A 25,962-nucleotide genomic window follows, 5' to 3' on the forward strand; every position below is an offset into this window, starting at 1 on the left:
ATGGGAGGCTTGGACATGGAGCTGCCACAGGAGCTTGAGAGGAGCAGAGTTGGTAGGGAGCTCTGCTGCCACCTGTGCAAGCACCCCTACAGGGAGCCCTTCTCTGGCACCTGCAAGCACCCCTTCTGCAAGAGCTGCCTGGCAGTACGCTTTACCAGGTGCACATTTGAAAACTTACGCAATGTGCAGAATCTCTCTGATCACGTTGTATGTACAGTCCCACAACTTTCTTTTGAATACAATTTGCCATTCCCTCCATAACCTCACACTGGAAATAGATGATAGATAGTATGGACGATAGGTAAATAAATAGATGAATAAATGGATGAATCTCCCACTGGAAATAGATTAATAGATGAATGAATGAATGAATGAATAAATTGATAAGTAAATGATAAATACAATTTAAATCGAAAGGAGAGAACTATTTGCAGGGAAGTCAATAACTTTGTAGTCTTTGTCAAAGCCCCTGTGACTGTAGTACATGTAGATCATATTTGCAAAAGAAGAGAATAGAGGGTTGTCTTGATGGTAGTAGAATAGATTCTGAATACCGGTAGATAATCCCTGCAGATCTTGCATGTCTTCTTGCTGTGAGTTTGCTGACATGCAAGATTACCGTACTTACAGCTGTAATCCTTAGCTCAGGTTATCCTCTCAGCTCCATTCTCTCTCTCCCATCTCCCTTATGGGACTATCAAACAAGCAGCATACTTTTTCCTTCCAACAACAGCATAATTTTGGTTAACAAAAATTATGCATGGTACTATAGTGAACATCGCTTGATCCTACGTCCTTTTCTTTGTTTGGCATGAAGAGAATGCAATTTAACTTAAATTGCATTATATTAGTACAGTACTATTTTGGGCAAGGCATGAAAATGCAAAGACAACTGTGTGCTTTCCCATTTTCTAAATAAAAAGAGATCTGAAAGAAAAAAAATGAAGCAAACTTAGGGGTTACCATGCACTGTACGTCTTTTGCCACTTCAGAGAAATCACAGAGAACCATTTGTCAAGCCGGAATGCATTTGATGACCTGAATTTGCGACAGAATGCTATAAAGTATAATCTGTGTCGTCGGTTAGGTGTTGCATCAAAATTATGACCAGCAGGACCCCTCGGGATCCTGAGGGATCCTGCTGGTCATAATCTTGATGCAACGCCTTACAAGGAGTGAAAATGTTAGTGAAAGTGAGCTCTGAGTATGACAACTTTCTGTATATTAAAATTACAAAGATCTTTAATACAAAGATTGGCAAGCTTACCTTTTCTGTGTTCCAGACAACAGGTGGAGGTGGGCCACTGTTGGACTGGCTGTAGATTTAAAGAAATGACTTGTCAGGAGAAACCCAGTGCTATTGTTCTACATTTTATATTTCATTTGTTCCTTTATCTTTCCTTTAACCCATGGAACTTTGCAATTCTGCACTTTCTCAGCAGAGTGAAATCTTAGATTAAAAACAAAATAAATACAAAGTATAAAGAGGCACATTATCATTAATTGTCACATTTCTACCTGACTTACTGTGATTTCTGCATTTTGTATTAAAAGATGAAAGAAAAAATGTGATGCTTTGATACATATTTTTGGAAGAGGAGTGATACTAAGTATAATCCAAATACATGATAGTATGAAACAACATGAAATGGACTATTTGTAGAGCATGATGCAGCCTGTGTACCTATCAGATCATAATCTTGAAAAAGATGGGACTGATGTTTAACTCTTTATGTGCCACGTGCGCAAGTCTGACTCAGTTGATGGCATGCCAACTTTGCAGATTCTGCTCAAACGCTTAAATCCGCCCAAACCGATCAATAAATTCGCCAAATGCCACGGTTCAATGAAAGCGGTCCTCGTGCTTCCGTTCCTCTTAAACATATAATGGCTTGTATTTTATGTGGAGATTGACTCTCAAGCGGTGTTCCCTTCTGGATTTGCAAGTAAATTCTAAGTTTTTGCCACTGTTTTGTGTGCAAAGTCATGCCTTGTCAGTAATGTAGCTACTGGTCAATCGAAATAAAAACAATCATAGATTTGCCATACAATTTACATCAGAGCAAAGCGTGACATTTTCTCTACAACTTTGCTCACTTTATGCCCGGGTTGACAGAAATCTATAGGCAAGTTACAAAGATTTGAACAACAGAATGCTTTCCCAGAGCATGACTGCATTGGTGTATTGGAATAATGTGGCACACAGGGGGTTTCCACCATGGCAATTTTGGCATAAGAGTTAATTCTAGTTGACCATAGGGCATTTAGGTGGCTCATTCAGTTGGTATAAGGTATTCACCTCTTATAAAGTTGAATGGTTCGGGTTTGAGCACAGATTCAAATCCAGTGGGTCTTAATACTGAGCATTGTTACATGTGTCATCACGCCGTCCTCTCTAGTAGCTCCAGGCAAAATGCTGTCCCTCAGATGGGACATGTAATGGAGGTCCCATGATGTGTGAAAGTTACAACCCAGGCACATAAAACATATATCCCACTTCATTCATTGCATTCCTACACATGCATGCAACTGGAACCCATTGAAAACTAACTAGTGCAGCTGAATGAATAGGCTATCCAGCCATCTACTGGTATCCAGATTTAAAGTGAAAAATAAACAAGCCAAATAGAAAATGCAGGAGGCCGGCCATCTCAAGCCGGTGCTTGATCTTGATAGAGATCTTGTTAAATCAGAAATGACGTACTGTACCGTAAGGTACCGTAGTAAGGTTCATCGTCAGTTGAAGACTGGGGGAATTCCCAAGTACAGAGGGAGAGTGCGAACATGAATGCAGCTAGTACATGTGTATGTTTATAGTGCATGCTGGTGTAACAAGTGCGTAATGTCTGTGTGCGTGCGTGCATGTGTGTCGGAAAGGGTCAATGTACAATACAGGGCTTCTGTTAATTAGGAATGTAGACACATGCAAAGTCCCACACAACCACACACAAACATTGGTATACAAACATTTCCAAGGACCATTAGCTTTGATTGATTTGAAGGGTGAAGGGTTAATAGTTCCAGGTCAGTATTTCATCAAAGTACACACTTGTGCACAGAGTCTGAATTTGTTTATCTGATAAAAACTTATATTTAAAGGGAGGAGGTGTACATTGTAGTACAAGCAAGATGGTTTAATACAACAAAGTGTACATACATAATTCACCCAAACAAAGAAACTCTGTTACATTTTGTTATACTTGGCTCATGATAAGACAATATCTGGTGTACTGAACAAAATGTTTTAGTTGCCATAATTTTGAAAGAGTCCTCTTACTCCTCAGTTTGCCATTACCTAGTCAAACCTCCCAAGAAGTTCAAAAAGCTATGGAGACAGGAATAAATTTGCAACTGAGGCAATTTAAGACTGGATCAAATGTCATGGTCACAATTCATGACTCCTTTATCTTCACATAGCCTGAAAGGCATGCAAAACAATTGATCCCATTTTACAGATGATAAAATGTTGCTTGGAATTTTATATGCTCAGAATTTTGGGCCTGTATCTTAAAGAGAAGGACATCATAGGTCACAGTGAAAGAATAACAATATTCTCCACAGCTTGGTGTAATTAGGAAACAATTGAAAAAGTATAGGAGATTGTCATGCAGATGGATAAAATGAGTTTATAGTTTACATTGAGAGGGACAGAGGGAGGCATGTGTAAAAAGGCATGAAGAGTGAATGATTCTTCAATTTGATTTTGTTTTTTTATTTGGTATGATTATTTAGGTTTTTATTTATATTTTGATTGGCTGTTTATTTCACTCAGGGACTTGCCTGCCATCAGCGGTGTCCTGTGTGATATTTGTGATCGTCCTCTCAAGCTGTCAGAGGTATTGAATAACTTCCATTCAGATTACTCTCTCAATACCATTTTTTGCACATTTTACCTGAAAAAACAACAAAAATTGTATTCCCTTTATCACTCATCTGATAGTATTTTGTAATTTTGTCATCCTGGTGTTTGCATCTTCACCAAGTCACTGCAACATGTACCAGGTACCAAATTTTTTATTGCATCTTTATGGTACTACGTGTATGTTACTGTTAAAGGACAAGTTCACCTTCATAAACATAAGGATTGAGAGAATGTAGCAATATTAGTAGAACACATCATTGAAAGTTTGAGGAAAATCAGACAATCCGTTCAAAAGTTATGAATTTTTGAAGTTTTTGTGCAGTAACCGCTGGATGAGAAGACTACTGCAGTGTATGAATAACTTAGATGTCACATGCGTACAACAATATAAGGAAAATATAAAGAGAATTTCACAAAATGCCATCTTTTGAAAAAAGTACACATTCCCCTGACTCGTTACCGACAAATGTTATGGGTAATATTATTCCCCCTGCCTTTAGAAAGAGGCAAGTCAAGAGCTCTTTTATTATACGAAAAAAGTGAAAATATGTTGAATTTTCTTTTACATTTTCTTTATACTGTTGTACGCATTTGACTCACAAGCTGTAGTAGTCTCCTCATCCAGCGGTTCCAACACAAAAATTTTAAAAATTCATAACTTTTGCATCGATTGTCCAATTTTCCTCAAACTTTCACTGATGTGTTCTACTAATATTGTTGCATTCTCTCAATCCTTATGTTTATGAAGGTGAACTTGTCCTTTAATATGAAACAGGGCATTATCCACAGAGCATACTCTGTTTATATTTTGCTGTCATGCCACTAACTTGAATCACATTGGTATTGTTAATAGACAAGTAATCAACATGGTTGTAGGGTTGAAGCAAAAGTGAAGGGTCACCCTGAAGGGCCACTTCATTTTATGTATGAACATAATTCAGTGTATTGGTTAAACTTGGTGTTTGTTCGTAAGAAATGGGAGAGTGCTTCAACAAGATCTGGGGCAAAATCTAGGGAATGATATTGAATGTAATGTACTGCAGCATCAAAACAACTCAGAGGAAATAGGAACCTGTATGTTTTCATGGGATAACATGAAACTGGCTATTGATATAATTGCAGCTTTCTCTGAATTACAATTGTGGTAAATGTGAGCAGTCAGACTCATTTGGGTCAGTCCATGACATTGCCATGCATGGACCATTATCTTAACTCTTTTTTTTTTTTTTTTAAACTGACCATAGGTTAGTAACAGGTATGGAATAGGATTTGAATGAATGAATGAATGAGAAGTTGCAAATTGGCAAATGATATAGGACTTTTGTTACATACACTACTATGTTGGTTTACGTGTAATATGGTTCTTTGTTTCCATCCTTTGAGCTGCAGAATTGGTTGTGACATTATTTTTCATTTGTATAATAAAATGCCTTTCCTGTTACTGTCCTTTTATAGTTGAAACGAGACCAGGTAACCCAGCGGAAACTTCAGAAGCAAGCAAAGTGCAAGTGCAGAAACTGTGACTGGAAAGGCTCTTACAATGATTATATTGAGGTTTGGGCAGCTTTTGGATTGTCTCATGCACTTTGATTTTGCTCACTCTAGACTTGTAATTGCCTTTATGGAAGTAAATATATATTATATAAAGAAAATATAAAGGGAATTCCACAAAAATTATTTTTTCATGGAAGTTACACATTCAAAATCCATCAACTTGATACTGACGTATGTTTAGAGTAGCAATTATTACTCTACTCGTGCTTTCTGTAAGCAGTTACTGGTAGTCAAGTGCTCTTACATTATGCTAGAAAAGTGAATTTTTGTTGTACATGTACATTTATATTTTCTTTATATTGTTGACCACACAAGTCATAACCTCTAGTAGTCTCCTCATTCAGCAGTTCCAACACCAAAACTTTAAAAATTCGTAACTTTTGCATCGATTGTCCGATTTTCCGCAAACTTTCAGTGATATGTTCTACTAATGGTGATACTTTCACTCAATCAACATTTCTCTTTGGGTTTGGGTTTCCTTTAAGAAAGCTGTTTCTTGGCAACAGTAATATTTGAAAAATATATCAAACTTTGTGGATTGGCTAAACTGTTTGCTCAGTTTTTGTGCATTTTTGTTGCAATTTGGGACTTGTGATAGCTAAACTGTATTATTGTGGAAAATTGTTTTTGTTTTTAATGCATCTGTTGCCATGGCAGCAACATTTTTATACAAATCATTAAAAAAAATAGGGAATGACATAATTCTTTGACTTTCAGATTATTATTATGTACTCAAATTTGGCGCATGTGACTGTATCATATGTAAATAAGGAAAAATTCATTTCTGTCATTGTCGACCAGTGTTGCCTTGGAATAGCATTTTTTTAATGGAAAATCATACAAATTGATACCTGTTTAGGGACAAATGATTTATGTTGAAATTCTGTCTGCAATATGTACCAGGTTGTTCTAGGATTTATGTATTTATTTATGTATTTATTTATTTTTTTCATTTATTTATTTATTTATTGTTTATTCATATATATATATATATATATATGTTTGTTTGTTTGTTTGTTTGTTTGTGTTTTTTTTTTTTTTTGGGGGGGGGGGGGGCTTCGTTCCTACAACAGCCAAGGAAAGAGGTCATGTTTTCATCTGTGTTGGTGTATTTGTTTGTTCATTTCAATTTTCAATATGGTATGAGATGGGGCAGTTCACATTGAACGGGGGTGGTGGGGGGGGGGGGGGGGGATACAAATCATGCTGTTGTGGAATATGCCAGAAACTATCACAGACCCTGTCAAATCTGGGGGACTTGCCCCAATTGCAGTACTTTGGCCCTCATTTTGTGTGTTGTCACCAACAATTTTGGACCACTTTAAATGAAGAGATTTCAATGCTTCATCAATGTGGCGCTATCAATGTATGACAGACATTATTTTCTGGATGCAGTGTGCAATATTGGTGGCATGCTGTCATGAAAATGTATCATCTCTTGACACACACCTGTGATGAAATTGCTACTGCCTATTAACATACGTGTGCATTACCATCAATAAGTAGGGTGGCCAAAGGCTGACCCAAGACTTTGCCTCAAGAGGTTAGTGTGTATTTATTTGCACAGATATCATACAAGTTGTTTTTAGGAATGTGATTCTGATAGTGTAACAGGGGTCTAAATGGCCCTAGGTCACTAATGAGCCCTCTCATCCATACACAGATTTCACATCCCCCCAACAAAGCCCAACAAATAAACAAACAGCAAAAACAGGATAAAAACACCAATATTTGAAATGAGAAAAATCTTCCACATCTATCGAGGTTGGAAAAAAGAAGGAAAAATGTTCAAAAGTCAGCATCGCTATGTTGTTCACTGAAATGGTGAATACTGTAAAAGTGGATATTTTCGCACGACTAATTTTTTGTGCTTGGCCAGGTAAGAAGAGTTTCGCATGTTTTTAATTCTGCGAAATCAAGACATCAGCTACAGGATCATATTGCACACAAAAAATTTGCATGCTTTTATTTTCGCGCTAGCTTCTGGTTGCGCGAAATGCGCGAAAATTTCAACACCGCAAAAATTTCCACTTTTACAGTTCAAGAAACTTTCTTTGAGTCAATATAATAGTACTGCCTATTTTTCAGGGTCATATGAATTGTGACTAGATATTGTCTGTGAAGTCTGAAAAGGAATATTTTTGTAGATCACATGAAATTTAAAATTCTTCTAGTGATACATTTGGCAACTTTGGGACTCCTGTAGCAATCCTTTTGTGCTGTTTAACAGATCTCAGGGTGTCAGCAACGGGTCTAGGGCAATTACCCTCTGGGCAATTACCCCGGACCCTTCCCATGGCCCTAATCCTAATCCTAATCCTGAACCTAATCCTAACCCTAACTCAAACTCTTAACCCTAAACCTAACCCTAACCCTAATCTTTACTCTAACCTTACCACTAACCAGTATTTAGCCGGGGGGTAATTGCCCTCTGGGGGTAATTGCCCAGATCAGCATCGCATGTGTATTCATTGTTGCCATGGATGTCAACGGATTTCATATCTTTTCAAGTGTATTGTTCAGTGTTACGTGTATCCATGTACCAGGTTTCATGTGAGGTGATTTGAATGGGCCAAAACCAGCCAAGCTGCTTGAGCTGGAAAAATCTGTCTTGTAGCCCCTCTCGACTACAATAAGTGGTAACCATTGTGTGTATAATTAAACACTACAAAGAGTTTAATATACATGCCATGCCAAAGATGCTGTGGTCAGAAAATTGTGGGCATCCTCATAACATATGGCACACCTATCATGCCTGTTACCCTTCCTTTTTCATTGTCGATATCTATATAGACAAAGATTAAGGCCTACTGTACTGAAAGTGTGAATTTGTCTTTAACCAATTGTGCCATCTGTGACCAGGGAGGTGAGAGGAAACATGCCGATATACTGTGCATGCACGAGTGTAAATCAAATGAAAAGTAGAATTCAGCTCCCCACCCCCACCCCAAAAAAGACAAACAAACAAACAAAACAAAACCAACAACAACCCTTAGTACAAATCAGTAGAGCCTGGTGTGTATGTTGCTAATGGCTGTATTGGGCAGCTTTCCAGTACCCATGCCTTACTGTGGTTAGAAACCAAAGTTGCAAAGCAATGCCTAGCCAGCATACATAAAGGGAACATGCATAGTACATGTTTATACTACATGCATACAAGTCCTACTCAATATAAGCTAGAGTGGTACTACCAGTGGTATTCATGCAAAGGGAATGGCACAGCTAGCGTGTGACGTACTTGACTGCATACTGTAGTGCGATCCAGGATGTATAATACACTGTACATGCATAGAAGTAAAGCACAAGTATAATGTGGTCACACGTAATTATCGACATGTGCTCTGCTAGGCTCGCTGAATGCGATAAAAGGCTACTTGAGTACACGCTGTAGTTCCTGTTTCAATAAACATCTGTTGTACTATAAAAGAGGACAATGTTTACCTAATATCACTGAGTTCCTAGCTGACATCATATTTGTCTGACGTCTGACAGACATTTTCCTCAGTTCCCGCCACCTTGATGATTTTCCCGCCTTGCAAGCGAACCCACACTTGTGACAATATAGCATCCCATCATGCACGCATTATCGCTCAACCTTTGTACTCATGCGTTATGAATATGTGTGCAATGCATTCCAAATGCTGTATTGCGAAACACCTTTTTTTTTCCCCTCTCTCTCTCTCTCCCGTTCGTGCAGTGGCAGGAAACTGTTATACTGGTAATGACCCCTCCCCCCCCCCCCCCCCCCTGCTGTTGTAGTTTTCTTCCCCCCCCCCCCCCCCCCCCCCCAGTGAAATAATGAATCAAAGCACATCATTTTTTTTACACTGATGTAGCTGTCCAACATATTTTGTTGTTGTTGTTGTTGTTGAAATATGAGAGCACTAGAGCAGGAATTCTGATAGTGTGAGATAATCTCTTTTGATTTATGATGAACTTTCAGTGAACTTCTGAATCTGTGTTGGAATTTTAATGTGACATTATATAAAATAAGATTTTTCTGTGCTATGTGATCATATGTAAATAGGCCTAGTAGATATAAAACAGCAAAAAAAAAAAAAAAAAGAAAGAAGAGGAAGAAAAAGGACTTAGTTTAAGTCCAGCATAGACACAAGTGTGTTTCTTGCCTTTGGCTCTATTAAAATCACATACATATGTAGGTGCCAGTAAATATAGGGCCTTCCTTTTTGCTTCAAGAAACAAAACTTAAATAGGTAGTAATTTCTGCATGTACATGCAAAATGCATCACACATTTAATACTGTACTGCGTTAAATAGCATTGACCTACATAACAGTTGACTAAGAGTAACAGAACAAGTTGGTATACATGCAAAGGGTCAAACCTACTAAATCAATGTGATTCTTAAATTTTGGTGTCTCTGACTCTTCTGCAGAACCTGATATGTCCTGATTCTTGCATCTCATCTATTCAGTGGCATGCATGCTGTCATGGTTGAAACCATATTAACAGGGAAATGCAACAAAGAGCTAGAATGATGTATAATACTGCAATATGGCCAGCTGATTGAGGGAAATAGGTGAAAACAGAAAAAGCCCTTTCACTAGGGGAAACAAATCTTGTCAGTATAATGCATGGATAATAAGAATTCAAAAGATACATGTATATATTTTTTTCCTGAAAAATATATTATTCAGTGTATATGGACACTTATGATTGTAAACTTAATGAAAGCTTAGTCTTGTTTTCCTATGAATGCTGTTTCTACCATCAGCTTATCATACTTGACTTATATTTTCTCATATGTTACCATTTTGTGTTATACAAATGATGCACAGGATAGAGTGCGTTAGTTAGGTGCATGTTTCACAATTGTAAATGGGCAATCCCACAATAACTATTCCCTTTTCCACTTTTGATATTTGAGCTTTGATGATAAAAGTAATTCAGATTTGCCTCCTTATATTAATATATTTTCTTGAAAAGAATAAGTGTGAGAGATAGTATAGATAACATTGAGTTCATTCAAAGGGCGGATTTTTTGTTATATCACATTAAACGTCAATTTAGACAGTAAAACAGGCATAGAAAACGGGACATTTTAAGTATCAAAAATCTAAACAGTAATCAAAAAAAAAATTAGCAATGAAACCGAATCCAGAACAGTTCCATTGTACAATCTACATCAGATTTGAAATAAGAAATGTCTCTACCTTTCAGATTTACTTCATTTATTAAATGAAAATGGATTTCAGTTATAGCCTGTATGATATAGGCATGTCTGTCCATCCCGTTACATACCTTCACCTGTTAATTTCTTTTGTTCCCAGTGGGCAGAAAGAGAGTTTTGGTGATTAAGTAGTTTCATTACGGGATAAGTTGAAATGTTTTAACCAAAACTAGCTTAGCTTGAAAGCAAATTTAATGCAATTGGCAATCAAACTTAAGTGTTGCTTTGTCTGTCCACTTTTTGAAGGTATGTAACAGATTTTAAGGAGACTCATTTTTTGAAAAATAAGCCATATCAGTGCATTTGCTTGGATTCATAAGACATGCCAGGCCAGCATCTACATAATCAGTATACTTCCACTCCCTAGGGAAGTCCCACAAGTTTTTGCCGTGACTTGACAGTAGCCAAAAACTTGTCTGTCCACTTTGTTACATACCTTCACCCATGTTTGTACCTTCATTAAATATAAAATTTAATAAAAAATACAGAAAGATGAGTCATCAAGGTTTATGGCCTCAGAAAGACATCATATACTAACAATGTCTGAAATCACTTTCCTTTGTGGATCATTCAAAAATATGTGTGAATTAATTTTTTCGTGTGTGGACAGACAACCTGTACAGTAAACGCATGTGTCTGTCCATGTTCGTACCTTCCTTGACAGATGATGGTGACATCTTTCTAGTAATAGAATTAAACATGATCTGGATACTTTTATTTCATGTCATACACTATTTTTATTAGCAGATTAGAGAGCTCAGATGGTTTTAATAAGAAATTTTGGATGATTCCACGTGTGAAGGTACGAACATGGACAGACGAAGGTATGAACATGGACAGACGTCTGTCCATGTTCGTACCTTCAAGATCAGATTCCCCTCATGATTATTATCCTTCAGGTGATGTAATTTTACATGGTCAAAATAATTTCATTTCATGTAATAATTTTTTTTCCATTAGCAGATCAGAGCATACAGATGTCTCTTGTTAGAAATTTTGAACCATTACACAAGTGAAGGTACGAACATGGACAGACGTCTGTCCATGTTTGTACCTTCAATGACACAAGCTCCCTGACCACATGGTTAACATTGTGTTGTAACTTTAAACAATTGTATTTCTATGAAGAGCATTTACTTTAAGTAATTCATACACAGTATAAAAAGTAACAAAAGTTGTTTTGAAAGGCCCTTGCTTTCCACATTGGCTTAATAGAGAATTTAAACTAAACATGTACATAATGTTATGACTAATCAATGTTAACATTTCACAATATTTCATAAAATAATGTACATACCCCGGAAATATTCAACTTTGCTTTCATTGTGCATGGTACCTGAAAATATTAATTACAGCTTCTTTCAAATTCTGAATAAGATATACTGCTGAAGGGGACCAATGTCTGTCCATGTTACATACCTTCACTTTTGTGAACATGATGATCCAAGGTCCAGTAGAAAGAAAAGGTGGTCCTAACATATCTTTTCACATTTTGATTATGGCAGAACACATATTTCGCTACATGAAAATAATAAAATGGCATTTAATTAGCAAAACTTAATTTGCAGCCTGAATGTCCCGTTTATGTGCCCCACTTATTGTGAGATTGCCCAGATACCCTCGAGTGCACTACGCCTCCACTAACGCCACGAAATAATCCTGTGCATCATTTGTTTTATAAAATGGGTCGAAAATTTGAAAACTAACATCATTTTTCAGCGTTTTTCACGTACCTTTGTGGGTCAAGACGTCCGAAGATGTTCGTCCCAAACTTTTACGCACGTCGCACTCGCGGAAGTCCCGCACATACAGTATAAGTATAATGGGTGGTTGGGTTTCCGGACACCCGCATGAAAACTTACTTATTTTACATAGAATATGCACCCTTTACCTTAAAGACTTGATATAGACTCCTCATATAGGCCTACTAGACAACATACTCTGAAAACGGCGTGAGAATTAACCTGCTAAATCGTTGGATTTGCTCTTCAAAGTGACTCCATGTACGCGTCCGGTCCCATAACGCTTGGTCTACTGTACTGTACAAAGTGTACGTATAGTACAGTATACGTACGTACGCCACATATGTTATGCACAAGGGGAGACAGGCCGGCCGGCCGGCAGCCCGAACTAGAAGTTGTTTACAGGATTGACAGCGCGTACGCGTATGCATGCAATTCATAAAGGAGCCGCCGCGCGCACAGACGATCGGCAATCTACTGTGTACCATAGGATTACAGGCAGTGCAGTTGTACTGAAGTAAAGGAAGGAGGTGTGTCTCATTTCAGCGCTTCCTATTGGCTACATTCTTGAACCCATTTTATAAATGGTGTTATTAATGGCACAAAAGGTCAGATATTCTGTTTGATTAACCATTTTTCTATTTCACATTCAAATAGTCATAAATACTGATTACATCAGTAAAACTAGAATACATCATATTGTGCCACATATTGAAATTATCTTATTACAACAACCATTCAATAATTTCATAAGAAAACATATTTTTCAGCCATGTAACATATGTTACCATGGTTTATGGTTTTTCAGAAGAGTATTCAAAGTGCATCAGGCCTCATTTTGATTTTAGATGCTGACTTCTCCATGTAGAAGGTAATCAATAGAATAACTGAGCACGAACACTTCACTCAGATAGACATTGAGTAAATGCAATGTATTATGTAACATTTGTTAGTAACTGTGTTACCAATTACATATTTTTTAAGGTTTTCTCTAAATGACTCTGCGATACACACTCAGGCTTCAGCCACACGTATGCCTGAAGTTTGTATTACGGGTATGCCATGTAAAGCTTATCCCATTGAAGACTAGTCCAGAGCACAGTGTACTCAAGCAGGTGTCTATATGTGACTCTGCACCTCAAAACAAACAAAAAGTTGCCAGAAATGAATTTTTAATTAAGACTATATTCTGAAAGAGCAGACTTTAAGCTTTAAAATGATGTATAACTCAAATCAAATGGACTCTCCTAACCTACCTAAATTTTGGAAAGAAAGCACAAACTCAGGAAAAGTGTGAACTGAGAAAAGAGGCTCTGAAGTACAGTGTCTATTGAAACTCTTAATCTTTACCAAACCGTGCTGGCTGTGCGATGAATGGGACAAAAAACAGGAAGTAAACCACCAGAGTAACAACAATGAAGGGATTATCAAATTAAACTGAAATTAACCATGCCTCATTAACACATTCTGTCCATAATTAATGCCAACTTTCAAAGCAGTAGCACTATCCTTTCAAAAGTTATTAGAGTTGAAAGTGAAGAGTGTTGGACAAGGTTTTTCAGAAATGAAAAGGGGATTCTAAAGACACACCTAATCACACTATTCTACCAACAATGTTCGAAATAAACTGCTAAAAAACACACTTTCCTGCCCATTTTATGATACCAAATTTTCGCATAATGTAAAAGAAGACCCACTCTTTCAGAAAATATGAAAAAGTCAAGTTCGGCTTGGTTGACCCATTTCACTTATTTTCAGTCCTCACGCAAAATCAGTGTATGCGACTTTATGTTCGTTTTGAGGTGCACGGTCACATATAGGGTTTGTGTGTTGTAGGCAATTAAGCCTGTCCTCAATGGGTTAAGATAAAATATCTTAAGTTTGAATCCATACATTATATAGATTTACAATATTTTTTACTTGATATGATAGGGTTTTTATTTCTTTATTGAAACATATTCTTTATTCTGAGGCTACAATGCATTCTTCTTTCTTTATATTCTTGTAGATGTGTTTCAATTTAATAACACTTACCAATGAATAGAAGAGATTGCAAAAATCATGTTAACTGCAATTTATATCTAATTTGTCAAAATTGTTGGCAGAATAGTCAGAGATTTATAGTGGGTTTAACCCAATGGCACAAAGCATAATGTGTCACACTCGACAGTACTACATGTAATTGCAAGGACAGAAGTCAGGCACATACGTCGTATATACACAAATGCAGTAACCAGCAGCACGCCTTTTGCTGTGACCCGAATGCATTAAGATAACATCAGTGCTAATATTGTAGTTGCAGCTTAGACATCCCCACACCATGGAGTACCAATGATCATTTTGATTTATGAATCAAGATTGGTTGCAATTGTTGACATACGTTTGTGAACTTACCGGAGTTCAGGTTTCATTGTCTAGTTGGCAAGGGCCGTCGGTTTGCCGCCATTTCCAAGCATGCTGCTATTCTGGTGGTGTTTCCCGCCAATCGTACAGACTTCATCCAATGTGCGCGTGCGCTCAGATCATGACCTCAGACCTTAATATGCAAATTATGTTGGTGCATTCAATGTAGACGACTGTATTGTGGCATGTTCTATTTTTGCACGCATCTACTCCTTTTCACCCCCATGCAAATTTTTCAAGATATATGTGTATATACATTTTTTTTTTCTTTTCAATGGGGGAGGGGGTGGGTGGGAGGGTTCTTTTTCACTTATACATCTACTTGTACAAAAAGCTGTCTATATCGTCAGCAAATTGTCCGTATATGCAGTGTAGCAGCATTTTAGGTCACGATGGTCTGTAGACTGTCATATGAGAGCCGGAAGTCTGAATGCTTGGCAGACTCCATTTCCATATCACGTATCAAGATCATGATTCACATACATAGACTAGGTTCGTTGGGGCTTTTATGCAGGCAGGGCAAATGATGTGATGAGCTTTGAAAGAAATTGTGTCTGGAGTGTATGGGAGAAGATAGTATGTAAAGAGAGATGTCTCTATGATGTAGAAAAAGGCAGATAGTGTTAAGAGGAAGGAAGTAGTATCTAGAGGAATGATTATTATAGGAGAAGGCAGTTGGTATGGAGAGAGATGAGGAAAAGGGAGAGAGGGAGTGTGTGTGTGTGTGTGTATGTGTGTTTGTGTTTGTGTGAGTGAGAGAGGGAGAGAGAGGGAGAGAGAATATGAGTGAATGACACGCAAAAAGCGTGTACATTGTATGTATGCGTCACACAGGGATTCAACCCACACAGGCTCTCCACTAAAAATGTCATTGATATTGAACACAAACTGGTTGCTGATTGTAATCAAAAGAGTGTTAATGCTATGGCTGGAATTTCAGACTATGGAAAGTGACAGAACATAGAACATAAAGATTTATTAGTTGAGGTCAAATGCTGAAAAGGAAGATCGGGGATATAGAGCTGCTATGCAGCCCATCAAATAGGATATAACCCTGCAGAATGACCAAAATTCAATCGTACAGGAGTGTTATTTTTCAGAAAATAGACCCTGAACTTTTGGTCTGTTCAGTTGCACTCTACCTGATATGTCATCAACCTTTCCTATTTATAGAACAAAGAGGGATGTAAAACTCCATGATAACCGCTATGAAAAGGTCCTCAAAGTATCCAAAGCTATTGTTCACTATCAAAAGTTTATACAGGGCGTTCATTTGCGTTTTGCAGTACCATGGATGGAAGTGGAGAAACCAAGATTTTTCGTGAAATTAAGATTTAAGGAGAATAAACCATTTCTCCATGGGTTAAAACAAAGTGTAAAACAAAAAAGATGTGAGCTAATAAGACCCCGTTTACAGTGCGGGGCCGGGCTCGGCCGCGTCCGAGCCCGGCCCCAATTGCACGGCCTCGCCTCGCAATTTTGTCTGTTTACACTGCTGGGCTCGGCCGCGCTTTTGATTCAAACCTTTCAATATTTTGTCGTAGTGGCGCTCTGCTTGTAAACAAACGCAATCTGGTATTGTCTGGTTTTCAGACCCTTTACCAACTGAATTCCGTGGCGACGAAGTCGCCGTTCGGGCAAAGGCCTTTGCCGAAGCAAAAAATCCTTTACAGGACAAAACCACCTTAAACTATACTAGTTTTCGACGATGAGGGGGTTAATATCCTGAATAGCGAAAGATGCAGGCAGAGGGTTTGGAAGCCAGACTAAAATTGGCCGCGCAATTGGCCGCGCATTTGGCCCAGTTTGCGTTTACACCAAGAAAAGGCTGGGCTCGGCCGCGGCTCGGCCGCGGCCAAGACCACCTCCAGAGCGAGGCCAAATGCGAGGCCAATTTTGGCTTCGCATTTGGCCTTTTGCGCGTTTACACTGAAGCGGGGCATGGGCACGGCCGAGCCGCGGCCGAGCCTCGCACTGTAAACGGGGTCTCTGATATCCAATGCTTCATTATGAAAGTTTCAGTATTCATGGGTTCCCTCTTTGAATATCCCATAAGAAAGGTATACATGAAATCATTTGGCTCAAAGAATGCCTAAATTCCTCCAAAACTATAATTTTAATGCCATTCATGTTGATGCTCTTTCAGAACCATGAACAGGTGTGTGGGAATGTGGAGCGCATCCAGTGCAAGGTGTTTGGCTGTGGCAAGTGGCTGCCCAAGAACAGAGCCCTGGAGCTGCACAGAGCAGACGACTGGTGTCCCATGATCCTCCTAATGAAGACTCGCCTCACACAGGCCGAGATCCTTCACCTTAGCATGAGGGTAAGTACCAAGGAATGCAGAACCATTTTGAAATGGCAGATGACCCTTCGTTATGCTTTTCTTGTGATAAGACATATACTTTAAAGGACAAGTTCACCTTCATAAACATAAGGATTGAGAGAATGTAGCAATATTAGTAGAACACATCAGTGAAAGTTTGAGGAAAATCGGACAATCCGTTCAAAAGTTACGAATTTTTGAAGTTTTTGTGCAGTAACCGCTGGATGAGAAGACTACTGCAGTGTGTGAATAACTTAGATGTCACATGCGTACAACAATATAAGGAAAATATAAAGAGAATTTCACAAAATTTCATCTTATGAAAAAAGTTCACATTCCCCCGACTCGTTACCGACAAATGTTATGGGTAATATTATTCCCTTTGCCTTTAGAAAGAGCCAAGTCAAGTGCTCTTTTATTATGTGAAAAAAGTGAAAATATGTTGAATTTCCTTTATATTTTCTTTATACTGATGTACGCATATGACTCACAAGCTGTAGTAGTCTCCTCATCCAGCGGTTCCAACACAAAAATTTTAAAAATTCATAACTTTTGCATCGATTGTCCAATTTTCCTCAAACTTTCACTGATGTGTTCTACTAGCATTGTTGCATTCTCTCAATCCTTATGTTTATGAAGGTGAACTTGTCCTTTAATACTGAACATGTTCTAGAAGATAAAGCTATAGTCAGAGTTTGTTCTCTTGTCAAAAAATTTACCAAAAGTAAGAATAGCTGATGTCATGGCATTCACTGCCAGGAGTAGCCACAAAAATGTGTATGACAATGCCCCTATGTTGAAGGCAAAACATTATTGTCTTATCCTGATATCAATTCTTTTGTAATGGTAGCACTGACAATAACCATTATAGTGACATAAGAAAACAATTACAAAATATGAGGCATTTACCATAATTTTTAATACATAATTTTCATGGTTAGTATGTTATCGTTTTGTTTTGGTTTTGTTTTCCTGGGAGGCATGAGAAAATGATTGCTTGGCGGGTAAGCGTGAAATGAGTCGCTGCAACTTGAGACTTGGTAGGCTCGACAGATAATGCTCAAATGAGATTCTGCACCACATTCAAGTTCAGTTTTAAATGAACTTTAGGAAATCTGACCAACAGAATGGTGGATGTTTCATCAAAATCGGACATAGAATATAAAGAAAGTAATGACATTTGAAGTTTTACATTCGTCACCAAATAATACTTTTAGATGCAAGTTCGGTGAGATAATAGCAAACTACTGTAGCTGAGGTAATCATGTCATCAATTTACAACTCTCCCATTTGTGCACACAAATATATCAGCAATAATGGGTCAGTAATTTAGCAGTATTTTATCAGAAGCATCATATATTTCCAGCATTCAGCAAAGAAGGAAACAAAAGAGACAAATCCAAACTGCCATGATTTCTACTCAGAAAAGTGACAAGTTACATACTGCATGTGCCTCTATGGCTGTGAATTTAAGTGGCAATTTAGGTGCAGTGGGGGAATATTGATACTATTATATGATACACATCTTGCTGTCATAACTTGTTAATGTATCAAAACTAGAGTCTGTAATTTAGAAGAGTTGCTTGCTTTCCTCTCATATGCATCAATATCTCATGCTATTAAAGTCATGCAGAGGGATGTTCCTGGCCTCAACTGACAAAAAAAAGGGGGGTGGGGGGAATGAAAAGTATTAAGCTCTTTTCTACAATCCAGCAATCTTTGTTCAGTGTGCTATTTTATTGCAGCTGGTTTTGGCTAAATTTTTGCCTGCATTGGTCAATATAGAGCAATAGACATGGAACTCTATTATTGTACCGTACCACTGTAACCACCAGCAAGCCTCAGCTGCACTGTATAGTGTCAAGCTCATTTGCATTTTAATTCGCATTGCTATGACTAGTTGATCAAGCATGAAGGACAAGACCTAGAGGGAGAATACAGTTTATGATTTGTATTGTATTTCTCTCTTTGTTTACCCCTACAGTAGGCTCAAAGTCCAAGTTGATGTAGGCAACAGAACTTGAAAAAGTGGAACAGTCCAAATTTCATCTTACTGAAGTCCCTTTGTCCTGTCTCGGGACATTGTGTGTTCAGCTACTTACATGTAACTCCACACACTGTATCATGAGTCCTGTGTGTTATCACGCTGCATTGCATATCAATACAGATCATACATACAATATGTAGCTTGTGTGTATGATTGATCAGTCATGAATTGATACCTGATCACGTGTCATGATGATTTGCATTCAGCGCTACACGCTACATGGTGGGAAACCTACTTGCCACGATACACACAAACGCCTACATACAAAATACCCTAGCTCGATGATTACAACCCACCATCAAATCTTGCCATACATAATTTGATACACAGACAGGACTGTGAGTGTTTTGTATGTCTGTGGACTTTGCACCGCAGTGCACACACTCTAAAAAGGAAGTTGGTGAAATTTCCTTTTCCTCTGCAAAGAGTTCAAGTTCTCATGTGTAGCCTTCTTCCCAGGAGTGACTAAAAATATTTATCTGTTTCTTTAATACTGTAGGGAAGAAAATATCACCAAGAAAGAGTTGAGCTTTGACTGAAAGATGTGAAATTAAAAGAAATATATTGTTAGGATTTTATGTGAAGCTTTTAGGAAGTCAAAATTTGCATGACATAACATATCCTAGACCAATAATCACAGTTTAACCCGTTGAGGATGGTTTGATTTTGCTTCAACATGCATTTTTTATAGACACCTGCCCGAGTATTCTCGGGACTCGTCCTCAACGGGTTAAGATGGCAGTGATATCTCGAGTAAAAGGACTCTTGCTCTGTGCAAACTTTGTACACAAAAAAAAAAAAATCATTATGCCAAGGTTTTTAGCTCACCTGAGCCAAAGGCTCAAGTGAGCTATTGCGATCGCCCTTCGTCCGGCGTCCGTCGTGCGTCGTGCGTCGTGCGTCGTGCGTCGTGCGTCGTCCGTCGTCCGTCGTCCGTCGTCCGTCGTGCGTCGTCCGTCGTGCGTCGTGCGTAAACTTTTTACATTTTCATCTTCTTCTTGAAAACCCCATGACCGATTTTCATCAAACTTGGTAGGTAGCATCCCTAGGGGGTTAGGAACTCAATTTGTTAAAATGGGCACCATGCCCCACCCAGGGGGCCCCCAGGGGGGCCCAAACCCCCCAAAATTAAGGAATCTGTAAAAATCTTCTTCTCTAGAACCAGAAGTGATAGAGCTAAGTTAATACTATGAGTTAGTACATTGATGACTGTAGTTTCAAGTTTGTTCATGGCAGAATCAGGGGTGCCCCCCTTGGGACCCAGGGGAGGGGGGTGGGGCAGGGTTCTAATGGGGCCTAAATTGTACATTTTCATCTTCTTCTTGAGAACTCCATGACCCATTTTCACCAAACTTGGCAGGTAGCATCCCTAGGGGGTTAGGAACTCCATTTGTTAAAATGGGCACCATGACCCACCCAGGGGGCCCCCAGGGGGCCCAAACCCCCCAAAATTAAGGAATCCGCAAAAATCTTCTTCTCTAGAACCAGAAGTGATAGAGCTAGGTTAATACTATGAGTTAGCACATTGATGACTGTAGTTTCAAGTTTGTTCATGGCAGAATCAGGGGTGCCCCCCTTGGGACCCAGGGGGGGGGGGGGGGGGGGTGAGGAGGGGTCCTAATGGGGCCTAAATTGTACATTTTTATCTTCTTCTTGAGAACCCCATGACCCATTTTCACCAAACTTGGCAGGTAGCATCCCTAGGGGGTTAGGATCTCAATTTGTTAAAATGGGCACCATGCCCTGCCCAGGGGGCCCCCAGGGGGCCCAAACCCCCCAAATGAAGGAATCTTTAAAAATCTTCTCTAGAATCAGAAGTTATAGAGCTGAGATAATACTATGAGTGAGTACATTAATGACTGTAGTTTCAAGTGTGTTCATAGGAGATCCAGGGGTGCCTCTCTTGGGGGTAGGGGGGGGGTGGTTGGAAGGGTCCAAATAGGGGCCTGAATTGTACATTTTCATCTTCTTCCTGAAAACCTCATGATGGATTTTTGTCAAACTTGGCAGGTAGCATCCCTAGGTGGTCAGGATCTCAATTTATCAAACTGGGCACCATGCCCCACCCAGAGGGCCCCAGGGGGCCCCAATTCCCCCAAATTAAGGAATCTTGAAAAAATTGGGCCCTTATTGTACATTTTCATCTTCCACTTGAGAATGCCTCGTCAAATTTTGGTAGAGCTGTGAATAATTTAGATTAGTGACTGCGTGAAAGGTGAACTTGCGATACTCAGGTGAGCGCTAGACCCGCGGGTCTCTTGTTTTTTTTTCCTTTCTATATCATTCAGATTACCAAAACTAGTGCAAACAAAAAGGAAATATTATCAGTGGTCATGTGCATATCATTATTGAGCAAATGATCATACAGTGTGAGAATTGTATGTCATTTATGCTGCATGGTACTATACCTGTAAGAAAGTGACATAATACAGTATGCTGCATATAACAGTACCGGTACTAGCTTTCATACATTGAGATGCTACAGCTTATGCATCATTAACATAAAAAATATAAGTGATTACTAAGTACTATTATGTACATCCATGGAAAGCCATATGTTTCTATGTCTGTCCATCCATCAATCTATCAGGCTTCTGTTCTATCCATCTCAGATTGCATTCGCAAGTCAAGAAAATCTCTGATTGGATTTCCGTGTAGGGGCCTAACTAGCCCAGGTATGCTACATGGGGTGTATATTTTGCTTTAGAAGACTGTTCACACGACAGCTCAAAAGGTCAAAGGTCACTGAACTTTAGCTAAAAGTAGTAGTTTCAGCTGCTACTTCCACTAGGAAGATCCAGTCACAATGCAATTTGATAAGAAGGAGAGAAAACAAGAGAATCTTAATGAAATGATTGTGATTAGAGGTGAAAATGAAGAGTTTGTTTGCAAAAACCAATAAGTCCATATTTGCCGAATGGAGATATTTGCGATGAAAGGTCAAGAAAAATAAAGAGAATAATAAGAAAAATTTTGCTTCTTTTGACCATAACTTCAAAATGTACCTTTATATGTAGTGACCAATATATCATTTAAAAGGTATTATTTTGTACTTTATGACAGATACCGTACTTCAAAATCTTCGAAAATGGACTTATCGGTTTTTGCGAACAAATTCTTCAAATTCAGGGTGAAGGACCTAGTGTACAGCTCAAAATATCCATTTTTTAGCCATTATTTTAAAGATGGGAATTTCCAGCACATTGGTAATAATGAGGTAATAAGTACAATATTGTAAATGACCAAACAAATGGTTCCATATAATGACAAGGGAAAGGTAAAAGTGAAAAAATCCATCTTGTAACTTCAGAAATGATGTGATATTCACTGCCATGGAAATTGATAAGTTGTGAGATATCTTCTTCATGCATATAGCAAGGTGGCGGTTAATCCTTGGTCTAAGTGAACATCATGATTACAATTGTATGTAATTGAAGTTTGATGTACCTGCATACTATTATTTCTGATATATAGTGACTGCATGCTTTGAGTGGATGCATCCTAGTAAACTATGTGCTATGGTTACACTGCTCTTGTTAAAGTACAGAAAAGAGATCAGATAGAAATAAAACAATGGTTAAATAAAGAACAAGAATGGGAAGCAGAGAGATTTCCAAGAAGGTGCTTGCTTATGAATTACTGTATAAGCTGTTATTTTCGCGAGGGTTTAATTTTCGCGAATTTCGTGAATCACAGGTGGATCGCGAATTTAACAACATGCGAAAATGTCATCATACACTAGAGTAACAATGCATGCAAGATAGCGTCGGTGTCAATTCGCGAAATCAACATCTCGCGAAAATGTCTGTCACCTTCTGATTCGCGAAAATAACAGCTTATACAGTATTCTTATCAATACATACTGGATTTTTAGGTAACTTACCTCATTGTGTAAACTTTCCCCTCTGATGCTCAGCAGAGTTTGAAGTATATCCACCTTGGCTGGAAAGAAGGGGTCAACTATAAAGACAGCTGCAGTAGCAATGTAGGAGAGAGATGCAAATCAGTATGGGACAGTATTCTGTCCTTTTGCTAGAAGATGTTGATCCCTGGTGACATGGCTGCAATGTTTACAATGGAGATGGGTTGAGGAGTGCAGTAACTTTAAGGTGTTTGTCCTATCGTATGGTGCAAATTATGACTCATAAGGATGGAATGTCGTCACATGTTTACCACCAGTGGGAGGATGCCCAGGCACCACTCTTTGCTCTGTGATTAAAAAGACAAGTGGCTGTGACTGAAAAGGAGAAAGGATGAAGCTGCAGGAGCACCCCCCCCCCCCCAAAAAAAAAAAGAAAGAAGAAGAAGTGAACTTCTATTTAGTAATAGGAGAAGACAAAACAACTACTACCACTTTTGAGAGAGAAGGAGAGAGATAGAGAGAGAGAGAGAGAGAGAGGGAGAGAGAGGGGGGAGAGATTGACGCAAGACTTGATCACCAAATAAGGAAGGATTTGTTGTGATGACATCATTGGCACATTTCAAAAGAAAAGGAAATTGATTCTTTTCTCTGAAAGGAAGAAGAAGAAACCAAAGTCAGTGCGGCATGCCAATAAACACTGTATTGGTTCCACCAAAAGAGGGCGCTGTTTCTAAAAAATAACCTGGTAAGAATAGTTTTTTCAGTTGAAACTAACAGATGTTTGCATGACAACAGTTTGAATCTCTTCAGACAGATAAATAAAGACACTGAAAGTTGTGTTTAAAGCTAAGTGGTAGTACTTTTTGAACATGATACATGTGGAGTATGAAAATGATATCAGTAGTAATGGAAGACAAAAATGGGAATATTTTAGTAAAATTCCATTTGCAGTGATGGCATTATGCACATTCAAATGCCCATGTATACTGTAAAACATGATATATTCGCGGCAAGAAATTTTTGCGAATTGGAGCCGACGGCCTTCTTCGTTGCAAGAAATTTTCGCGAATTGCCACTTGCGTTCAATACATATAGTGTAGATAAGACATTTCGCGTGCATTTTAATTTCGCGAATCTTGGCGCTCGCGAAATTCGCGAAATTAAAATGCACGCGAACATTCCTCGTTTTACGGTATTATGAAAGGTGTTAAAACCAGTGGATGATGAGAAGAACAGGACTGTGAGCTAGCATTGCAATAAAGCTTTCAAAACTGACCCTGAAAATAGCTTGAAATTTATGCACAAACTCTGTGCAATAATATATTTATCCTGGTTTTCATTAAAATCTATACTGGAATTTCTTAAAATGACAAGTAACAAACCCGAAAGTCTCTTTTTTTCAGTGAGAGCTTGTCCCCCAGAAGAGGATAATGTCATGCATTGAGGAGATTTGGTTAGAAATCATGTCACTCAAAATCTTAATGGAATGTTCTGTGTGCAGGCAGAATATGATGCTTTTCAGTCTTATTGTATAATGAGAACTGACGTTTCATTTCTTTAATAGTAACAGCAAAAGAGACTTTAAATAAAATGCATACAGGTAGATGGTATTCTCAGTAAATGATCATCTGATATTATTCTCTTCTTCTGCCCACCTCCCTCCTCACATGATGTTATAGCTTTGGTTTATTTTGTTTGTTTGTTTGTTTGTTTGTTATTTTGTGTGCTCCAGGAAAGTTGGGAGTGGACCTGTGGACTTGTCCTGCGGAGTGAGAGTCCTGCTGTTAGAAGGGTCCTCAAAAGATTGGAAGAAGTATTTGGTGTCCTTGACCCTACGGTTCCTGTGGCACTCGATAATGATGAATACACAGCCTCAGCAAAGCATGAGATCACATCAATGTCTTCAGATGGGTCAAAGGTCGAATACATCACAGACAACAAGGAAAAAGAACTTGCAGCTGGGCAGAATAGAAGTTCCACATCGATGGAGAAACCTGATGCCCGCAGTGGTAGGAACAGCTTTTCTAATGAAGGCGGGATGTCTACCCTTGATGCGCAAGGTGCTGCAGGAATGTCGAGTGGTCAAACTGACCGTCACTTCAGCCATGTCCAGCCTGGTATCAATGTGACCACTGAAATACGGAGAGTGGAGAGTGATGTGAAGAAAGCTTCGGTAGACATTGCCTCACTCAGCAGAAATCTGGATAATCTGAAGAATTTGCCAAGGGCTTTTGCTGCACTGAGTGACAAATTTACTCTTCTTGAAGGGGTGATTGCAACTGTCAACAATGATGTAATCTCCATGAACATGAAGATGGACAACTTTCCGCGTCCTGGCAAGTTAGCTATTGTGGATGAAATCGAGAGAGTAGTTTTTGACATCAAAGAGCTGCAAAATCATGTTTTATCACTAGCGCAAGCAAAGCAAAAGATGGAAACAAGAATCCTGGACCTTGAGTGCTCCTACAGTGGAGTCTTTCTCTGGAAGATTGACAACTACAGCCAGAGGAAGAAAGATGCAGCAACAACCAATAAGAAGTCCATCTACTCCCCACCCTTCTTCACCAGCCAGTATGGCTACAAGCTGTGTGGTCGAGTTTTCTTGATTGGAGATGGTGTTGGCATAGGGACCCACATCTCTCTCTTTCTAACCATCATGCGAGGGCCGTATGATGCCGTGGTGCCATGGCCTTTCAAGGAGAAGATCACCTTCCAGCTGGTGAACCAGGCTGACCCCGTCAACAGGAGCATTGTTGAATCGTTTCGGCCTGACCCAACAAGCTCCTCATTCAAGCGACCAACTTCTGACAGAAACATTGGAGCTGGATGTCCTCTCTTTGTCAAGATACAGCAGGTTGAAGATCTCAATCAAGGCTTTCTGAAGGATGATATCCTCTACTTGAAGATTATTTCTCAGACATGTGATGTACCAGAATTCAAGTAAGTATACGACTGTGAAATTCAGACAGAATGCAGAAA

The 25,962-nt window shown here is 38.8% G+C and overlaps 1 protein-coding gene across 1 annotated transcript; it reads left to right on the forward strand.

The window, feature by feature from the left end:
• LOC139713149 (uncharacterized) lies at positions 1 to 25,962 on the forward strand. The gene is made up of 5 exons (XM_071624900.1): positions 1 to 158; positions 3,773 to 3,836; positions 5,318 to 5,416; positions 16,898 to 17,074; positions 24,716 to 25,962. Exons 1-5 carry the CDS (start codon positions 1 to 3, stop codon positions 25,925 to 25,927), a joined length of 1,710 nt encoding a protein of 569 aa, XP_071481001.1. The 3' UTR covers positions 25,928 to 25,962.

This window comes from Diadema antillarum, unplaced genomic scaffold (genome assembly GCF_040938485.1).
Source record: "Diadema antillarum isolate AM-2024a unplaced genomic scaffold, OU_Dant_1.0 seq00001915_RagTag, whole genome shotgun sequence".
NCBI classification, from domain to species: Eukaryota; Metazoa; Echinodermata; class Echinoidea; order Diadematoida; family Diadematidae; genus Diadema; species Diadema antillarum.